The sequence below is a fragment of the Ornithorhynchus anatinus genome, chromosome 2, assembly GCF_004115215.2.
Source record: "Ornithorhynchus anatinus isolate Pmale09 chromosome 2, mOrnAna1.pri.v4, whole genome shotgun sequence".
Lineage (NCBI taxonomy): Eukaryota > Metazoa > Chordata > Mammalia > Monotremata > Ornithorhynchidae > Ornithorhynchus > Ornithorhynchus anatinus.
This window is the reverse complement of record NC_041729.1, coordinates 9,003,241-9,019,877: the sequence shown is the minus strand read 5'-3', so window position 1 is coordinate 9,019,877 and position 16,637 is coordinate 9,003,241. Positions and strand designations below refer to the sequence as shown.

Here is a 16,637-nt window from a genome sequence, read left to right as displayed (position 1 = left end):
CTCTGCTCTCAAGGAGCTTACAGTCTAGCAGGGGAGGATATTACAGAGCATTAGAGCTAGGAGGAAGCAGTAGAAAGATATGAACACAAGAGCTACACTGCAAGGGGAGATTGAGTCCCCAAATGCTTAGAGGAGGCAGAAGTGCTGAAGTGACAGTAGGGGGGTGAAATAAGATGGGGATATCTGGGAAGCCCTCCTGGAGGAGATTTTAGAAAGGTCCCGTATTTGGGGAGAGCAATGGGGACAGGAGAGAGGAGTTTCTGGCAACAAAGGGCGTGAGCGAGAGGTCAGCAGTGAGCAAGGGGTCATCGGAGGAGCCTGATGTTTCCAGAAAATCCATTCTGACACTTCCCAGAATCCCAGAATTCCAGTGGCTGGATGCATAGCAGATATGGGATCTTGATTGCCTAACCTAGCCCTGAAAACAGATTCCCTTGGACTCTTTGACCTCAATCAATCAAACCCCTATCAGAGCTGCCCCAAAACCTCAAAACCTAATTGATCATTTCCAAGGCAAATGTCATGAAGATGGAACCTTTGGCTCTGGACTCCTGCCCAGTGTGCCTTGCCCCTCCCCACTGCCAATTATGCCCTTCCTGTCTGCCCCATGCCACATTTCCATCAGAATAATATTAAGACTCACCTTCTCCAAAAAGAAGACATTGGTATTTTCTCTCATTTCACACTTCTGGGAAAGGCAACTCACTCCCCATAGTGAATCTGGCAAGGACTTAAAATAACTTCAATGGTAACTTCATGTCTGTAGACTGGTTTGGTGTCTGCCAGCCAGGATCCAGGGAGATGGAACAGATGACCCATCAACCCTGTGATTCTGTGATTGTTTAGTTCTTTGATTTAAGTACTGGTGGCAATCTATTTAAGGAGAGTCCAAGAATTTCATTTCTGGGACATCCATAACAGAAACCCAATCCTCCATAAACCCCAAGATATCGATTAGGAGGCATTCATATTCTGGCAGAGAAGAATGATATCTTATGGGGGCTACCCAAGATTTTGTTCATTTCTTTAAAACACCTTGTATATTGGCAGGAAGCAAATTCATTTCACCAGCTGAAAGGCTAAGGCCTTTAAGGATTCTAAGTGGCCTCACACAAATTAAGCAGAGAAGTAGTGAGGCCTAAAGGATACAGCAGAGGCCTGGAAGTCAGAAAATCCTGGGTTCTAATACCAGCTCCACCACTTATCTGCTGTGTGACCTTGGGCAAATCACTTAACTTCTTTATGCCTCAGTTACCTCATGCGCAAAATGGGAATTAAGACTGTGAGCCCCATATGGGACATGGATCATGTCTAACCTGCTTAACTTGTATCCATCCCAGCACTTCAAACAGTGCCTGGTACATAGTGAGCATTTAACAAGTACCATGAAAATAAAGGTATATTTACACTGACCAAGATCTAGCTAGGGATGAGACCCAGCAAACACACCAACAGCTGCTGTTGCTGCTCCATTTCAGTCCATCATCATTATTGAGGAAAATAAAAATTACAGTCTTCTCTCTTCCCTGGGGCTGAGATGATGAGAAAAAGAGAGATGGTGGGGAGAAAGGGAGAGAGAGAGAGAGAGAGTGAGAGAGAAAGGAAAGAGACAGAGAGAGAAGGAGAGAGAGATAAAGAGGGAGAGAGAAGGATCAACAGGAACAGAGAGGGAGAGGGAAAGAAGGAAGAGAGGACAGAGAGGGAGAGAGGGAGAGAGGGAAAGGAGAGAGGACAGAGGAAGAGAGTACCGAGAGGAAGAGAGAAGGAGAGAGGGAAAGAGAGGCCAGAGAGAGAAGGATAGAGAGAGGGTGAGATAACATGGCATTGTGTTATCCATTTAAATAACTGGAGGAAAAGAGATGCAAGCAGTTATGGCTTTCTGTAAATTACTTCATGTAATTAAATCCTCTCCTCTAAATTACAAACCATTTAGCTCTCCTTTTATAACCATGTAAGCAATGACCACTAGCAACCTCTTTATGGTGTCTGGACCCATAAAAGTTGTTAGCAAATGAAATTTCCTCACTGGCTCCTCATCTCGGGGATGCTGGCGGAATGAGATCCCCTCACACCTACTCAAGGATTAAGGTTGCAACTCCTCCAGGGACCCAGGTGAAATCCAGCACTTACTGTGCTCTCAGAGACTGACTGCCCCATCCAGCAAACCCACAAGAGGAGTTAGGAAACACATAAGGAAACAGAGTCTTCTGGGGTGACATTCAGCTTCGATAACACTCTCTCCGCCAATGCATATGTCGGGAGAGGGCAAGTCTGAGCACCCCGACACAGATCAGGGGCCAGAGAGGGAGAGAGACAGAGTTAGCTGTCTGAGGACTCAAGACCATGTCTACCCTGGGCCATTAGCACGCTCCTAGGGTGCCTGTCCTTCGGGTTGGGGGGTGGGGAGGCAGGACATTCAGAACCTTTAGTCCTCCAAGTGACTGATTTTACTAAAAGAGTGAGAAATGTCCAAGGAACACATTCAGAGGAGGGGTACACCAATCCAGGCCATTTGATGGGAGGGAGATGGTGTTAGAGGGGGAATCGTCCTAAGTGATTTAGTTCAAACCTGGAGTGACTTCCCTGGTTTAAACCTTGCCTTGACAGATAGATGGTCTGGGAACAGAATCCTGGCTTCCTGCTAGTCTATCCAATGTCTTAGTCTGGCTCAGGTGCTGATAAACCCTACCCGGGCCTTTATCTGCTAGACTCAAAGAGCCCTGAAGGCAAGGATCATGTCTACCAACTCTATGATACCCTCCTAACCACTTAGTACAGTGCTCCATGCCCAGAAGAAACTCCTATGCCCTAGTGGAAAGAGCCCAGGCCTGGGAGTCAAGATGACTTGGTTTCTAATCCTGACTCTGCCATTTGTGCATCATGTGACCTTGGGTAAGTCACTTAGCTTCTCTGGGCTTCAGTTTCCTCATCTGTAAAACAATGATTCAATAACAGTTCTCCCTCCTCCTTAGACTTTAAGTCTTTCATTCATTCATTCAATTATATTTATTGAGCACTTACTGTGTGCCAAACACTGTACTAAGTGCTTGGGATAGTACAATACAACAATAAACAGACACATTCCCTGCCCTAAAGGAGCTTACAGTCTAGAGGGGGACAGCAACTGGCCAATCTGATGATCCTGAATCTACCCTGGGCTTAGTACAGTGCTTGGCAGATAGTAAGCATTCAACAAACACCATTGGTTGACTGATTCATTCTCCTTCTCCAGACCCCTGCTGCTGAGGGTCCTGACAGTCCCCAATATTGTAACCTTTGGTTCAAGCCCACGGGTATCTGGACCTGTACCTGGGGCGGAGGTTTATGGGGTGCAGCACGCCTCCCCTCAGCTTCAACTCCTTTAAGCCTCCTTGGTCAAAAGAGCAAAGGTTTAGACCCAGGGATGTGAGGACTGGAGGCACAGGGACCTGGAATGAACTAGCTGTTACTCATCATGTCTACAATTAAATGATAATAATAATAACAGTATTTGTTAATGACTTACTATGTGCCAAGCACTGTACTAAGGCTTGGGTAGATGATCAGGTCCCACTTGGGGCTTACAGCCTAAGTAAGAGGGAGAAAAGGTATTGAATCCCCATTTTGCAGATGAGGGAACTGAGACATAAAGAAGTGAAGTGACTTGCCCATGGACACAAAACACCTAAGTGGTGGAACTGGGATTAGGTCCCAGGTCCTCTGATTCCCAGGCCTGTATTCCTTCAATTAGGCCCACCTTGTTTCTCAAGGTGGTGTTTGTTTCATACTTACTATGTGCCAAACACTGTACTGAGCCTTGGGGAAGCTACAAGCCCCAGGACTCCTGGTATATATCTGTAATATATTTACGTATGTATGTACGTATATATATATTAATGTCTGTCTTCCCATTTAGACTGTGAGCTTGTTGTGTATTTTGCACACGGTAAGCACTCAATAAATACAACTGACTGAATGAATGAATAAATGAAAGATAATCAGCGAGGACACAGTCCCCATCCTACATGGGAATCATTATCTTTCAGTAAGTGCGCTCAAAAGGGGCTGGGAATTGTCTCTCTCATCCTTTAGTCAGTATTAACAGGGCCAATCACCTGCCTCCGGTTCTAACAGTCATCAGAGAGGTGTTATTTCAGGCCCTTATCCTACTGAGAGAGCTGCCCTCCTTCAGCTCCCAACAAGGCCCCATGGCCTGTGAACCACTGGCATCTGTGAGACAGATAAACCAGCAAAGGGATTTCCCAGAATTCATTTTGGTCTTAGCAAACAGTTTTAAACGTATCAAGAATAACTCAGATAGGGTGAGGAGCCATTTGTGATAAGAATTCAAAGCAGTTGAGGGTGATTTGAGGACAAATGGCTGGTTTGGGTCGGCCGCTTTCTGTTTTCAGGCCTTTTTTTCCTGTGTGATATGTACCTTTTTCACAGTCTAAACGCTGGGATACAGACAAGTTAATTGGGTTGAACACAGCCCCTGTCCCACATGAGTCTCACAGTCTAAGTAAGAAGGAGAACAGTTATAATAAATAATGAAAATTATGGTATTTGTTAAGCACTTGCTATGTATGAGGCACTATACTAAGTGCTCCAATACTCATTTTCCAACCGAGGAAACCAAGGCCCAGAGAAGTTGAGTGATTTGTCCAAGGTCACATGGCAGGCAAGTGATGGACACAGAATTAGAACCCAGGTCCTCTGACTCTTAGGCCTGTGCTTTTTCCACTAGGCCATGCTGCTTCATCAGAGAACCCACCTCCTGTCAAACTCACAGTTTCACTGTTGAAAACCAAGTGGGCAGATTTGGCCCTTCTCGCTTTCCCCATTCCCCACCTGGGTAGTCTTCCTTTTTCGGCACCTTGCACGGTTTCAGGAAAGAGTTTCAGCAATCCACCTGTCTTTGTCACTCCCTCTCTGGCAGATCCTCTGTGGGAGTGTGTGCTCGGGCTCCATCGGTGCTATTTACCCCTCCCGTTCGGGTATTGAGAAAGGACACCTCAGTGCAGCCTCAACTGGTGCCTACAATATTGTTCTTGTCTGTCCGTCTCCCCCGATTAGACTGTAAGCCCGTCAAACGCCAGGGACTGTCTCTATCTGTTGCCGACTTGTTCATCCCAAGCGCTTAGTACAGTGGTCTGCACATAGTAAGCGCTCAATAAATACTATTGAATGAATAATATCAGCTACTCTGTAACCAGTCCTGCACAATCACTGCACTGATGCCTCCTCCCCAGGCCTCCCCTCCGCCTAGGTGAGGTGGACACACCGGCACCCACCGGTGGTGGCATTTGCTTTTTTGCGGAGACAGTCGAGCTCTGCTCAATACCTCCTTCGAGCTTGGAAACGGAAGATGGAATATAAAATGTCTCACCCGGACTTAACGCAGCTTTTTAAATTAGCTCCTGACAGTGCAAACAGATTGCTATTGATTGAAATGAGGCTGATTTTAGGCCTTGGATTAGCAAGCCTAATGACTAAATACTGTCTTCCTCATTTCAGCACTTTGTGCTGCAAACTCCCAGTGGCTTTTCAAGCAGCTGTGAATTCCTTGTACTTGTAGATTGCAGAAAGGAGAGGGGGAAGCCATCTGGGTCTTCACTTCCCAGTTCTCTTGGCTTGAACTAAAGTCAGCCCCAGCCATTATCTCCTCCCCAGATTCTCACTCCTCCTCTCCCTGCCCACCCGCATGAACAATTTTATTTCTCTTAAAGCCAGAGAGAAGGAGAGTGACCTAGAGGATTGAGAATGGGCCTGGGAGTCAAAAGGAACTGGGTTCTAATCCCCACTGCCACCTGTGTGACCTTGGGTAAGTCACTTCACTTCTCTGTGCCTCAGTTACCTCATCTGTAAAATGGGGATTAAGACTATGAGTCCTATATGGCTTAGAATAGTGTTCGGTGTTTAGAACAGTGCTTGGCACAGAGTAAGCACTTAAAAATACCATAATTATTATTATTATTGAAGGGAAAGGGACTGTGTCCAACGTGATCAACTTGTATCTACCCCAGCACTTAGAAAAATGCCTGGCACACAGTAAGCACTTAACAAATATCATGTTTTTTTAGAAAAAAAGGAATTTAGCCCTAGCCTGCATTCTCAAAGACTTCCAGGTACCCTGGCGGCTTTAAAATCGAACCCATGGGCTGGTTTTCCAGCTGCTACTGACACATCTCAAATCACCGGACCCCTTCAGGATACTCAAAAGACCCTGCGGGGGTCGTTCACTGCCTTCAGGTCCAACATGTGGGAGAGATTCAAAACTCCAAGCCAAAACTCATTCAAGCTCCTTCCCTGCAGCACTGGGAACTTGGCCAACCAACTAGTACCTTGGGCATGAAAACCAGAAAGCCTAATAGTCAGGAAAGTAGAAGGAAGCTGGTAACCAGCCCGGAGTGGTCATCCAAACCAACACATTAAAATCAATCAATGGTCTTTATTGAGAACTTACTATGTGCAGAGCCCTGTTCTAAGCGCTTAAAAGGAGAAATGGCCAGAGTGAGAAAATTCTATCAGCTTCACCCTCTAAAGTGTTATTAGCAATAAGAATAATAAAGATAATAAATGTTAATGGTATTTGTTATGTGCTCACTACATGTTAAACACTAAACTAAGGGCTAAGTTAGATAAAAGACAGTGAGTTTGGACACAGTCCTTATCCCAAATGGAGCTCAGAGTCTAAGGGAGAGGGGAAACAGGTATTTAATCCCTGTGGAGTTAGATGGACAACCACTGGAATTTCTTGAGGAATGGGGAACCTTGGGCTGAACATTTTTGTAGTAGTTTTTGCATGCTTTCTTTTTCTCTCCAGGCTCACTGGACTTTCTCATCTCTATCCCCTCCCTGTAACCCCCCTACACCCTGAAGCTGAGACCCCAGGCTCTAGTGACTGCAGGACCTGTTTTGAGGAGGTGGGAGGGAGACCTCATAAGCCTATTTAATCAATATCCTACAATTTCCTCCACTCGCTTTCATTTTTCGAATGAACAGTCCAACTCCTGAGGACCCTTGGAGCCCCACCCACCCCATGTCCCTGGCCACAGAGTCTGACCTCCACCTCCATCTGGCTCAGAAAGAGCCTTCGGGCCCAACAGCCCTGGGGACCACCATTCCCCCTGGAATTTCTGACTCCAATGCCCATATTCCCAAAGCCACTGCGGGGAGGAGCAGGCTGGCAAATAGCAGGAAGTCTTCCTGACTCTTTGGATGTTACCAACTCTGTTGCACTGTCCTCTACCAAGTGATCAATAATACACTGACTGATTGAGCAAGGGAGTGAGGGATGTGGAAAGCTACCCAGTGTTGAGGCCTACTGGATTCAGCAGTAAAAATGCCCCCACCCCTCATTGCTTCATTTCTCTCTGACACCCCTGCAGGGGGTAAAAGCTTTGGGGTATCAAACTGCCAAGGGGCAATGTACCCCCTGCCCTGTCTGCCAGGGGTGGAATCATCACAATCTCCTGCCCCACACTGCCCTGCCCCTGGGTAGCAGAAACACCAGGCTTAGCCAAAGGGAACTAAGAATGTTGACATTTGCCTTGTCAAAAGGACTGACACGTTAATCTAATTGCTTAAATAAAGCGGAAAACTGGGCCCTTGAACCAGCTCACCGCTCTATGCCTTTCAACGAGGATTAGCAGAGCGTCATAATTATAATGTTCAATTTGATTGATTAAGGGCCGGGGCATCAAACCCAGCCCGGGAACAAAGGCCCCAGCCGGATGGATGGACGCTTCAAGGAGACGCAGGCCCGACTTCGAATAGCAGGTGTCAGCGCAATTAACCGAACCCATACAGACACGACCGGCAGGGCCAGGACAGAGATTAAACACAAACGCTTTCAAAAACAATAAAACATGGGGGTTGGAGGGATAGAGACCTTTCAGTCTAAAAAAGTAAAAGGACTCTGGTTCATCTAGTCCAACTGATAGGAGTTGAATGGCAAGAAATACATGGGTGGTGGGCAGGGTCCCCCTTCTCAGGCTGAGAGACAGAGACACACACACACACTCTCTCCTTCTCTCTATCTCTCTCACCCACCCCAGCACCAGAGGCTCTGTGCCCTGAGAATTCTATGGATGGTGCGTAGGGTCACCCTCCTCAAGCTAAGAAACTCTCTCTGTTTCTTTCCTCTCCACTACCCGCTCACCAACCCCTCTCCCCCAAACCCCAGCACCACAGGCCTTGAGTAATGAGCGTGCTTTCCTTTTGAGGCCCAGCTCTGCTCAAGTGGAGGACTGTCACTCGTGTTTCATCTGCTCATCCCTCTCCCCCACCTTTTTTAGGGTATTTGTTAAGTACTCACTGTGTGCCAGACACTGGATTAAGTGCTGAGGTAGATACAAGATAATCAGTTTGGACACTGTCCATGTCCCACATGGGTCTCACAGTCTTAATTCCCATTTTACAGTTGAGGTAATTGAACCACAGAGAAGTGAAGTGACTTGACCAAGGTCACACAGCAGACAAGTGGCAGAGCTGGGATTAGAACGCAGGTCCTTCTGACTCCCAGGCCCATGCTCTATCCACTAAGCCATCAGACTCTTTCCTGACAAAGCTCCTGTGGCCTAATAATCATAATAATGAATAACTATTATTATTTTTAGTAGTAGAAGTACTTGTTAAGCACTCACTGAGTGCAATACACTATAGTAAATTCTCAGGAAATTCAAAACAAGAAATTCTACAATCCCTGCCCACAGGGAGCTGGCCCTCTAACAAGGCTTAGACAGGATCAGAGGAGCCCATTGGGTTCCTGGACAGGATGGCAGCTCTCCACTGTAGGGGAAGAGCAGCCCTGCTTGGAGGGGCAGAGAAGTTGTGGAGGCCCCAATGCCCAACTCTGAAACATTTTCAGTTCCAGGTCCCATAAAGCCCTGCTGCTCATCTTCCTGTCCAGGCTATACCTACTGCCCGGAAAAAGCCCAAAGCAAGTCCGGAAGGACCCCAAGAACTCCACAAGTTTGGCACCCTACGGTGCAAGACAAAGAGGCCGGGATAAAGAGATTACACATCTAAGCAGTAGACTGAATTTAAGCTAGGATTAATCCCTCTGATAAAACGTAGACAGCTTGGTTCGGTTGACCCGAGCATTCAGAGGAATTAGGAATATCATGCCAGAAAGCTTGGGGTTTCACTGTGCAGGAATCAACGGCGCAACACAAACTGAATGGGGTCTCTTGACTGCCAGACCCCCAAATCTGTCAATGAACAACCTCTATTTCCTTGTGGCCAGAAGACTGAAGTGACTGAAGGGCCACCAAGTGCCCGCCCACTGCCCCTTGCACCCGTCAATAGCTCAGCTCCGCTGGAAGCCTAGACTCTCAGCATCGAAGGTGGGGACGACCTGCTCTGCACGGTTCAAGGTCTTGCCCGTGCTGGGGCAAGGTCATAGTGTGAACTGCCCCGGGTCCCGGATGGAGGAGATGAGCAGTACTGCTCAGGCCACCTAGTCCCCAGCCTCAGGTTGGCACAACGCAGATGTTTCCCCTTTCCAATGCCTGCCCTGGTCCACCCATCCCACAGGCTGCCTCCTCGCAGATGAATCTCTCTGCCCTTCTCGGCCCGGGGTCAGTCCGGAGCCCGGGTGGAGATGGGGGACCCGGAAGAGACCCCCGTGACCGAATCCGAGAGGGGGCTGCACTGGGGGCCTGAGGCTTCCTGACCTACCTGCTTGGAGATCTGCAGGGAGAATTTCTTCTTCACCCGCTCCTTGCCCCGGTCGGGCTCCCGCTCCGAGCTGCCAGCGTCATGGGCGCGTCCGTTCTCGCTGGGTTCCGCCGACAGGCAGTTTTCGGATTCTCGGGCTTTCTTGCTTGGATGCCTTTCCCATTTTTCCTTGCGCTCCTGGGGCTTCAAAGACATATCCTTCTGCAGCAGGAGAGAAGAGAGGGAGCAGAGAGATGAGTGTGATGAGATACCTTTATAACCAGTCCCACCATCACCACCCCCACCTGAAGACCTGATCTCCTTCTTGCATTGATCCCAATGCACACTCAGCCTATCCAACTGGGACCACCCACACCCCCAACCCCCAGCCTCACTGAGGTCAAGTTATAAAAGCACTGAGCCCTGTTATTCCACTGGGGCTCTCGAAGGCCCACAACACATCCACGATTGGGAAAGAGGAAGCATGGCCTAGTGGAAAGACCATGGGAATAGGAGTCAGGAGATCCGGGTTCTAATTCCGCTCTGCCCCTTGCCTGCTGGGTGACCTTTGGCAGGTCATTTAAATTATCCAAATCTCTGTTTCGTCACCTGTAAAATGGTGATCAATTGCCTGTTCTCCCTCCCTCTTAGACTGGAATCCCTATATGTGACAAGGACTACTAATAATCTGATTGTCTCGCATCTATTCCAGTGCTTGGTATAGTACTCGGCACAGAATAAGTACTAAACAATATCATTATTATTATAATAAGTAACCACCTCCACAACTCCTGTGTTCTCCATTCATCACCTGAACTTAACTCCTTCCAGAAGAAAACTGACAGTGGGGCAGTGGTCTGCCCTGCCTTACCCACCTAGGGGCACCTGAAATGCTCTGCCCCATTACTTTGCCCAGGGTCACACAGAGGGCAAACGGTAAAGACAAATGTACTGTAGGAGTCCCTCAGAACCTAGAGCAGGTGACAGAGGGTCCCTTGACCTCCTGCCCCCAAAGAACCAAGGGGTTCCCTCTTGGGCTGCTGTACACAGTAATACCAATTCCAAGCCATGAGACCCAGGGGCTGGAAGCCTCGCTGGAGAAAGGCCTGAAGGACTTAAAATAAAAATACTGGACATGAGGTGCCTGGTTCCATGCCAGTGTCAGCTGAAAATGGGATTGTCCTCCTCAGGGAAGCAGGTGGGCATCTGAGGACCCGATCTAATCCTGGCTCTGTCACTTGTCTACTGTGTGACTCTGGGCAAGTCTCTTCACCTCTCTGTGCTTCAGTTGTCTCATCTGTAAAATGGAGATTAAACCCTACTCCTTCTATTTACACTGTTAGTCCCATGTTGGGTAGAGACTGTGTCCAATCTCAATGCCTTATATCTACCTCAGCACTTAGTACAGTGATTGGCAAATAGTAAGCACTTAACAAATACTATAACTATTTTAAAAAATGAATGAACAACCCACAAATTAGGTGGACCGACAAACACGTCTAAGGGCTGTTAGATTGTTGAAGTTAACTCCAGCGTTGCTTTATACAACTGCTGGAATTAGTTCCTGGCCGACAACACTTCAAGAAGTCCCAGGACTCCCCGCTTGGTTGTGTCTTTCACACCATCGCTCAAGTGTCAAAGATCCGCTCTTTCCGAGGGGACCTTGGAGACACTCTGGCCTCGTTAATTTTTCACGGGAACTAATTGGACAGGGACATGTGTGTGTGCATGTGTGTGTGTGCGCGTATGTGGTTCTGTTCTTCCTGCAGAAAGATGGGCAGGGAGACAGGTTTCCCTGGGGAAACCTTCTTGTGTCTGGCCCGAAACACCCCACCCGGCCACAACCCCCTATCCCGTCCCCCTCCACTCCCTGTCTCCATGACAACATCAACATTCATAAACCAGTCACATCCGGAAACCACAGCTCTGTCCTCTGCTGAGGTATACAGTCATCATTCTAACAGCCTCCCTGACACCAGGGCCAACCTTCCCTCCCTGGTCCCACCCCCATAAGCTGGTAAAGCCAGCCTGCCTTTGTTGGGGGGACAAATTGGGTAGGACTGCCCCTTTGCCCCCAAGGATAGGAAGGAGAGGAGGCTGGACCTCGGTGGGTTTTGCTCTTCTGGCTGCCACACAAGGGCTCTGATGGCATAGCACGCTGTTAACCATCAGCTTCCTTCCCTGGAATACGGTGGGCCCAGGACAATAGTCGGAGGCTTGGCCCGGCCGGGGAGGGGCACCCCTGGCATCTGGGTTTGCCTCGGTTCCTCTCAAAGAAGCCCAGCTGGCTGGAGAGGCCCTGAGGCATGCTACCAGGACATGCCTCAGGCCTGGTCAAACAGCCAATAGCATCTCCTAATCACGGGGTGCGCACACCTCTACACACTACAGCCCTTTCTCCCCATTTCACGAGGCCACTCTCCATCCTGCAGTTCCTTTAACCACATATGGCCACGGTTCACCCTTCCCAGCAGCACCTCCAGGGGAGAGGGTACAGCTTGGTAGTCAGACCTGAAAATGGATCAGAAAGGCTATTGAGACTCCATGCCAGGCTCTGGCCCACTTTTCTGTGATCTGCCAGGTAATGGAAGGAGTTTGCTTTCACTGGGAAGAATGCGGTCTCTAAGGGCAAACTGAGGCAGGCCTTAAGGGCTGGATTTGGGGAAGCTGCCCTGGTGGAGTCACACTATCCTGCCCCCAGAAGTGACATCCCCAAATCCCTTATACCCAGCCAAAGTCATCACTTGGCACTGCCACGGAACTCAAAGGCTGTATGTTATTTTCTCGCGGGGTCTATGGAAAAGGGCTTTTTTCGTTTTTTTAATGGTGCTTGTAAGCATCATGTGCCAAACACCGTATCAGTGCTGGGGTACATACAACTAATCAAGTGGAACCCAGTCCCTGTTCCCACATAGGGGTTACAATCTAAGTAGGAGGGAGAACGGTTATTGAATCCCCATTTTAGAGATGAGGAAACTGAGGTCAGAGAAGCTGAGTGAATTGTCTGAGGTTACACAGCAAGTAGAGCATTCATTCATTCATTTGTTGAGCGCTTAACTGCGTGCAGAGCACTTGTACTAAGTGCTTGGGAAAGTACATTAAACAATGAAACATTGACATTCCCTGCCCACACGAGCTTACAGTCTAAAGGGGCAGGGGGGCAGAGACAGACATCAATTTAAAAAAAATGTATGTATATATACACACATACATATGGTATGTAAATAAGTGCTGTGGGCTGGGGGTGGGCAAAGAGCAAAGGGAGCAAGGCAGGGCAATGCAGATGGGAGTGGGAGATGAGGAAAAGTGGGGTTTGGTCTGGGCAAGGCCTCTCAGAGGAGATGAGTCTTCAAAAAGGCTTTGAAGGGGACGACAGTAATCTTTCAGTTTTGAGGAGGAGAGCGTTCCAGGTCCTCTGACTCCCAAGCTCATGCTCTTTCCATTAGGCCACAACTGCTCCTTTGAAACTGTCACTGGGGAAGTGATGGTTTTGGAAACCTCAAAGGCCCCTCCAGTTCCATAAAGTGTTTGAAATATTTCCTTTAGGGTTCGGAGAGTTCAAGTTCTCTTACCCTTTGGCTAATCCCCTCCTGCCCCAGGCCCTCCCCTGGCCATTTGCTGATTCTGTCTGCTTGTTTCCCAGTGTTCCAAGGCCCAAAGAGGATAAACTGTGGAGGGTTTAGGTGAGTCAATCAGGCTGCAAGGGCATCACATGTCAACAGCAGCAGGTCCTCCTGCTGAGAAATGCACAGAAATGGGGATTTCCCCACATATGAGTCCATTGTGGGTTGAGGTTTCCTCCCGCATGAGGTGGATGAAACCTTAATTATGGCAAAGCAGAGGAATGAGAAGCAGTATGACCAGGGGGAAAGAGCACAAGTTTGGGAGCCAGGAAACCTGGGTTCGAATTCAAATTCTGTCACTTGCTTGCTGGGGGGATCTTGGCAATCACCTAGCTTCCCAATACCTCAGTTTCCTCATATTGTAAAATGGGGATGAAAAACCTGTTCTACCTCCCTCTTGGACTCTAAGCCCCATTGAGGCTAATGAAAAGAGCACAGGCTCGGATCAAGAGGACATAATGATAATAATAATAATCATAATTATGGCATTTGTTAAGTGCTTACTATGTACCAAGCACTGTTCTACAGTGCTGGGGTGGGGAGATACAAGGTAATCAGGTTGTCCCATGTGGGGCTTACAGTCTTAATCCCATTTTACAGATGAGATAACTGAGGCACAGAGAAGTTAAGTGACTTGCCCAAAGTCACAGAGCTGACAAGTGGCGGAGCCAGGATTAGAACCCATGACCATCTGACTCCCAAGCCCATGGTCTTTCCATGGAGCCCACGCTGCCTTCCTCTGGGTTCAAATCCTGGCTCTGCTACATGCCGGCTGTCTCACCGTGGGTTCATCACTTAATTTCTCCATGCCTCAGTTTCCTGACCTGTAAAATGAAGATTAAATAGCTGTTTTCTCTGCTGCTTAGACTATAAGCTCCATAATAAGCTGTGGTATTTGTTAAGCACTTACTCTATGCCAACAGCTGTACTAAATCCTGAAGAAGATACAGGATAATCAGGTCAGATATGGTCTTTGTCCATTATGGAGCTTACAGTCTAAAGGGGAGGAAGAACAGGTACTGCAGATGAGGAAACTGAGGCACAAATGAGGCACAAAAAGCTAAGTGACTTACCCATGGTCACAGAGCAGGCAAGTGGCAGAACCAGAATTTAAACTCAGGTCTTCTGACTCCCAGTCTCACGCTGCCTCCACTAGGCCATGATGTTTCCCTCTCTGTGGAGAGAACTGTGTCTGACCTGAGTATCTTGTATTTGCCTCAGCGATTAGTACAACACTTAGCTCATAAGAAGAGCTAAACAAATTATTATATGAGAGATCCGGTAGCATGGTATCAACCACAGCACTCAGCACATAGTAAGTGCTTTAACAAAGACCACAAAGATCATGATTATTATCTTCCCTCCCTCTGGGGAACTCTTCAACACTACCCACTCAGGCAGGATCTTCAAGTCAGCCTGTCTCCAGAAAATGATCATGTTGGACTGTGATGAGAAGCAGCAAGACCTAGTGGAGAGAGTCTGGGCCTGCGTTTCTAATCAAGGCTCTGTCACTTGTCTGCTGTGGTGGCCTTGGGCAAGTCACTTAACTTCTCTGTGTCTCAGTTCCCTCACCTGCAAAATAGGGATTTGATACTTATGTTCCCTCCTACTTAGACTGTGAAGCCCCACAGTGTGACATGTAGGACAGGGACTGTGTCCAACCTAATCATCTTGTATCTACGCCTAGCGTTAAGTGCTTGGCACATAGTAAGCATTTCACAAATATCATTAATATTATTGTTACTATTTATTATTTTTGTGCTACTTCCATTCTCAAAACAAAATTTGGTAGCAGCCTATGTGGCTGTCTTCATGAACACAAGCAACTCATGCTGAGGAAAAACCCAAAGGGCTGGACATGCAAAATATCCCTGTAACACTTAATCAGTGCCAGGACCAGGGGGAATCTCATCGCCCAGAGCATCAGAGTCAAAGAAGGATGGGACCGGAACTTGTGCTTTTTATTCTCATTGTGGGCAGGGAATATGTCTGTTTATTGCTATATTGTACTTCCCAAGCACTTAGTCCACTGCTCTGCCACCAGTAAGCGCTCAATAAATACAACTGACTGACTACTTTAATCTTCACTAACCGCCACTTGATTTCTTTAGGTTTGAGCTATTTCTGCTTGGCTGCTGAAACCTCCCCAAAACTGAAACGTAAAACAAATTTGTTGACCCTCTTGTGAGGCAATGGATGAGTTGAAAGGGAGCGAGGAGAATGGGAGACTGAGGAACAGTGGAGGCAGTACAGTGTTAATGGCAAGTCATATGGCACATCTCTGCTGATCAAAAAAAAAAAAAAAATCCAACCTAGGCGGCTCAGCCCTGGGCCTCCCAAAGCCCTGAGTTATCTCTACATGTTGGCTCAGTCCGGGCCAAAGACTCCCCTTAATCCTGTGAGTTTACACAGCTTTCTTTAGAATTGTGAGGGGAGGTGGGAGGAGGGGGGTTGGGAAAATCCCAGAGCTGGGAGGCCCCCGTAAAGGACCCAGAGTTTGGAGCTGTCCTTGCAGAGGTGTGCAGGGGACAATTCCCAAAACTACTAGGAAGAGGAATAATGATAATAGTGTTAGTTGTTAAGCCCTTACTATGTGCAAGCACTCTAAATAAGGCAACAGTGGCCTAGTGAAAAGAGCACAGGCCTGGGAGTCAGAGAATCTGGGTTCCAATTCTGGCTCTGCCACTTTTCCTGCTTTGTGACTTTGGTCAACGTGACTTGCGGCTCTCTTTGAGGGGCCTATTGCTGTTCTATAAACTGCCCTGGGTGAGGCGGTGGGTGTCTGCTGAGCTCCCAGAAAGTGTGACACAACCGAAACTGCAACTCCTTGGCTAGACAGGTCTTGCTCTCATCTCTGCGGCTGTCCCTGAGCCCCTGCTCATACCCACTTCCTGCCTGAAACACCTCCTACCCCTCAAACTACCCTTTGAATCCACCAGATCACTACTCCACCACATCTTCACCACTTATCTGACAGATAATGACTCGCCCCCTTTCAAAGCCTTATTGAGGCACAGACCTGCTTCCAAGAGGCCTTCCCTAAGCCCTCCTTTCCTCTTTCTCCCACTCCTTCTCTGTCACCCTGACTTGCTCTCTTATTCACCAACCCTTCCCAGCCTCACAGCACTTACATACATATCTGTAACATTTATTTTCTATTAATGTCTTTCTCCCACCTCTAGACTGTAAGCTCACTGTGGGCAGGGAATGTGCTTGCTGTTGTATTGTACTTTCCAGCGCTTAATACAGTGCTCTGCACACAGTAAGCGCTCAATAAATACAACTGACTGAAACCCTTAACTTGGATGCTTCTCCTTACCTGTCATTTATTTTAGTGTCTAACTCCCCTGTTAGACTTTAAATTCCTTGAGG

General features: G+C 47.9%; 1 protein-coding gene across 10 annotated transcripts in view; it reads right to left on the bottom strand.

Moving 5' to 3' along the window:
• The window catches only part of FBRSL1 (fibrosin like 1), a 736,960-nt gene that overhangs the window by 494,477 nt on the left and 225,846 nt on the right, over positions 1 to 16,637 (bottom strand). For all 10 annotated transcript variants that reach the window (XM_029055946.2, XM_029055891.2, XM_029055920.2 and 7 more), the window contains exon 2: positions 9,664 to 9,864. In XM_029055946.2, coding sequence (XP_028911779.1) covers positions 9,664 to 9,864 — 201 coding nt within the window. The remainder of the gene's footprint in view (positions 1 to 9,663; positions 9,865 to 16,637) is intronic.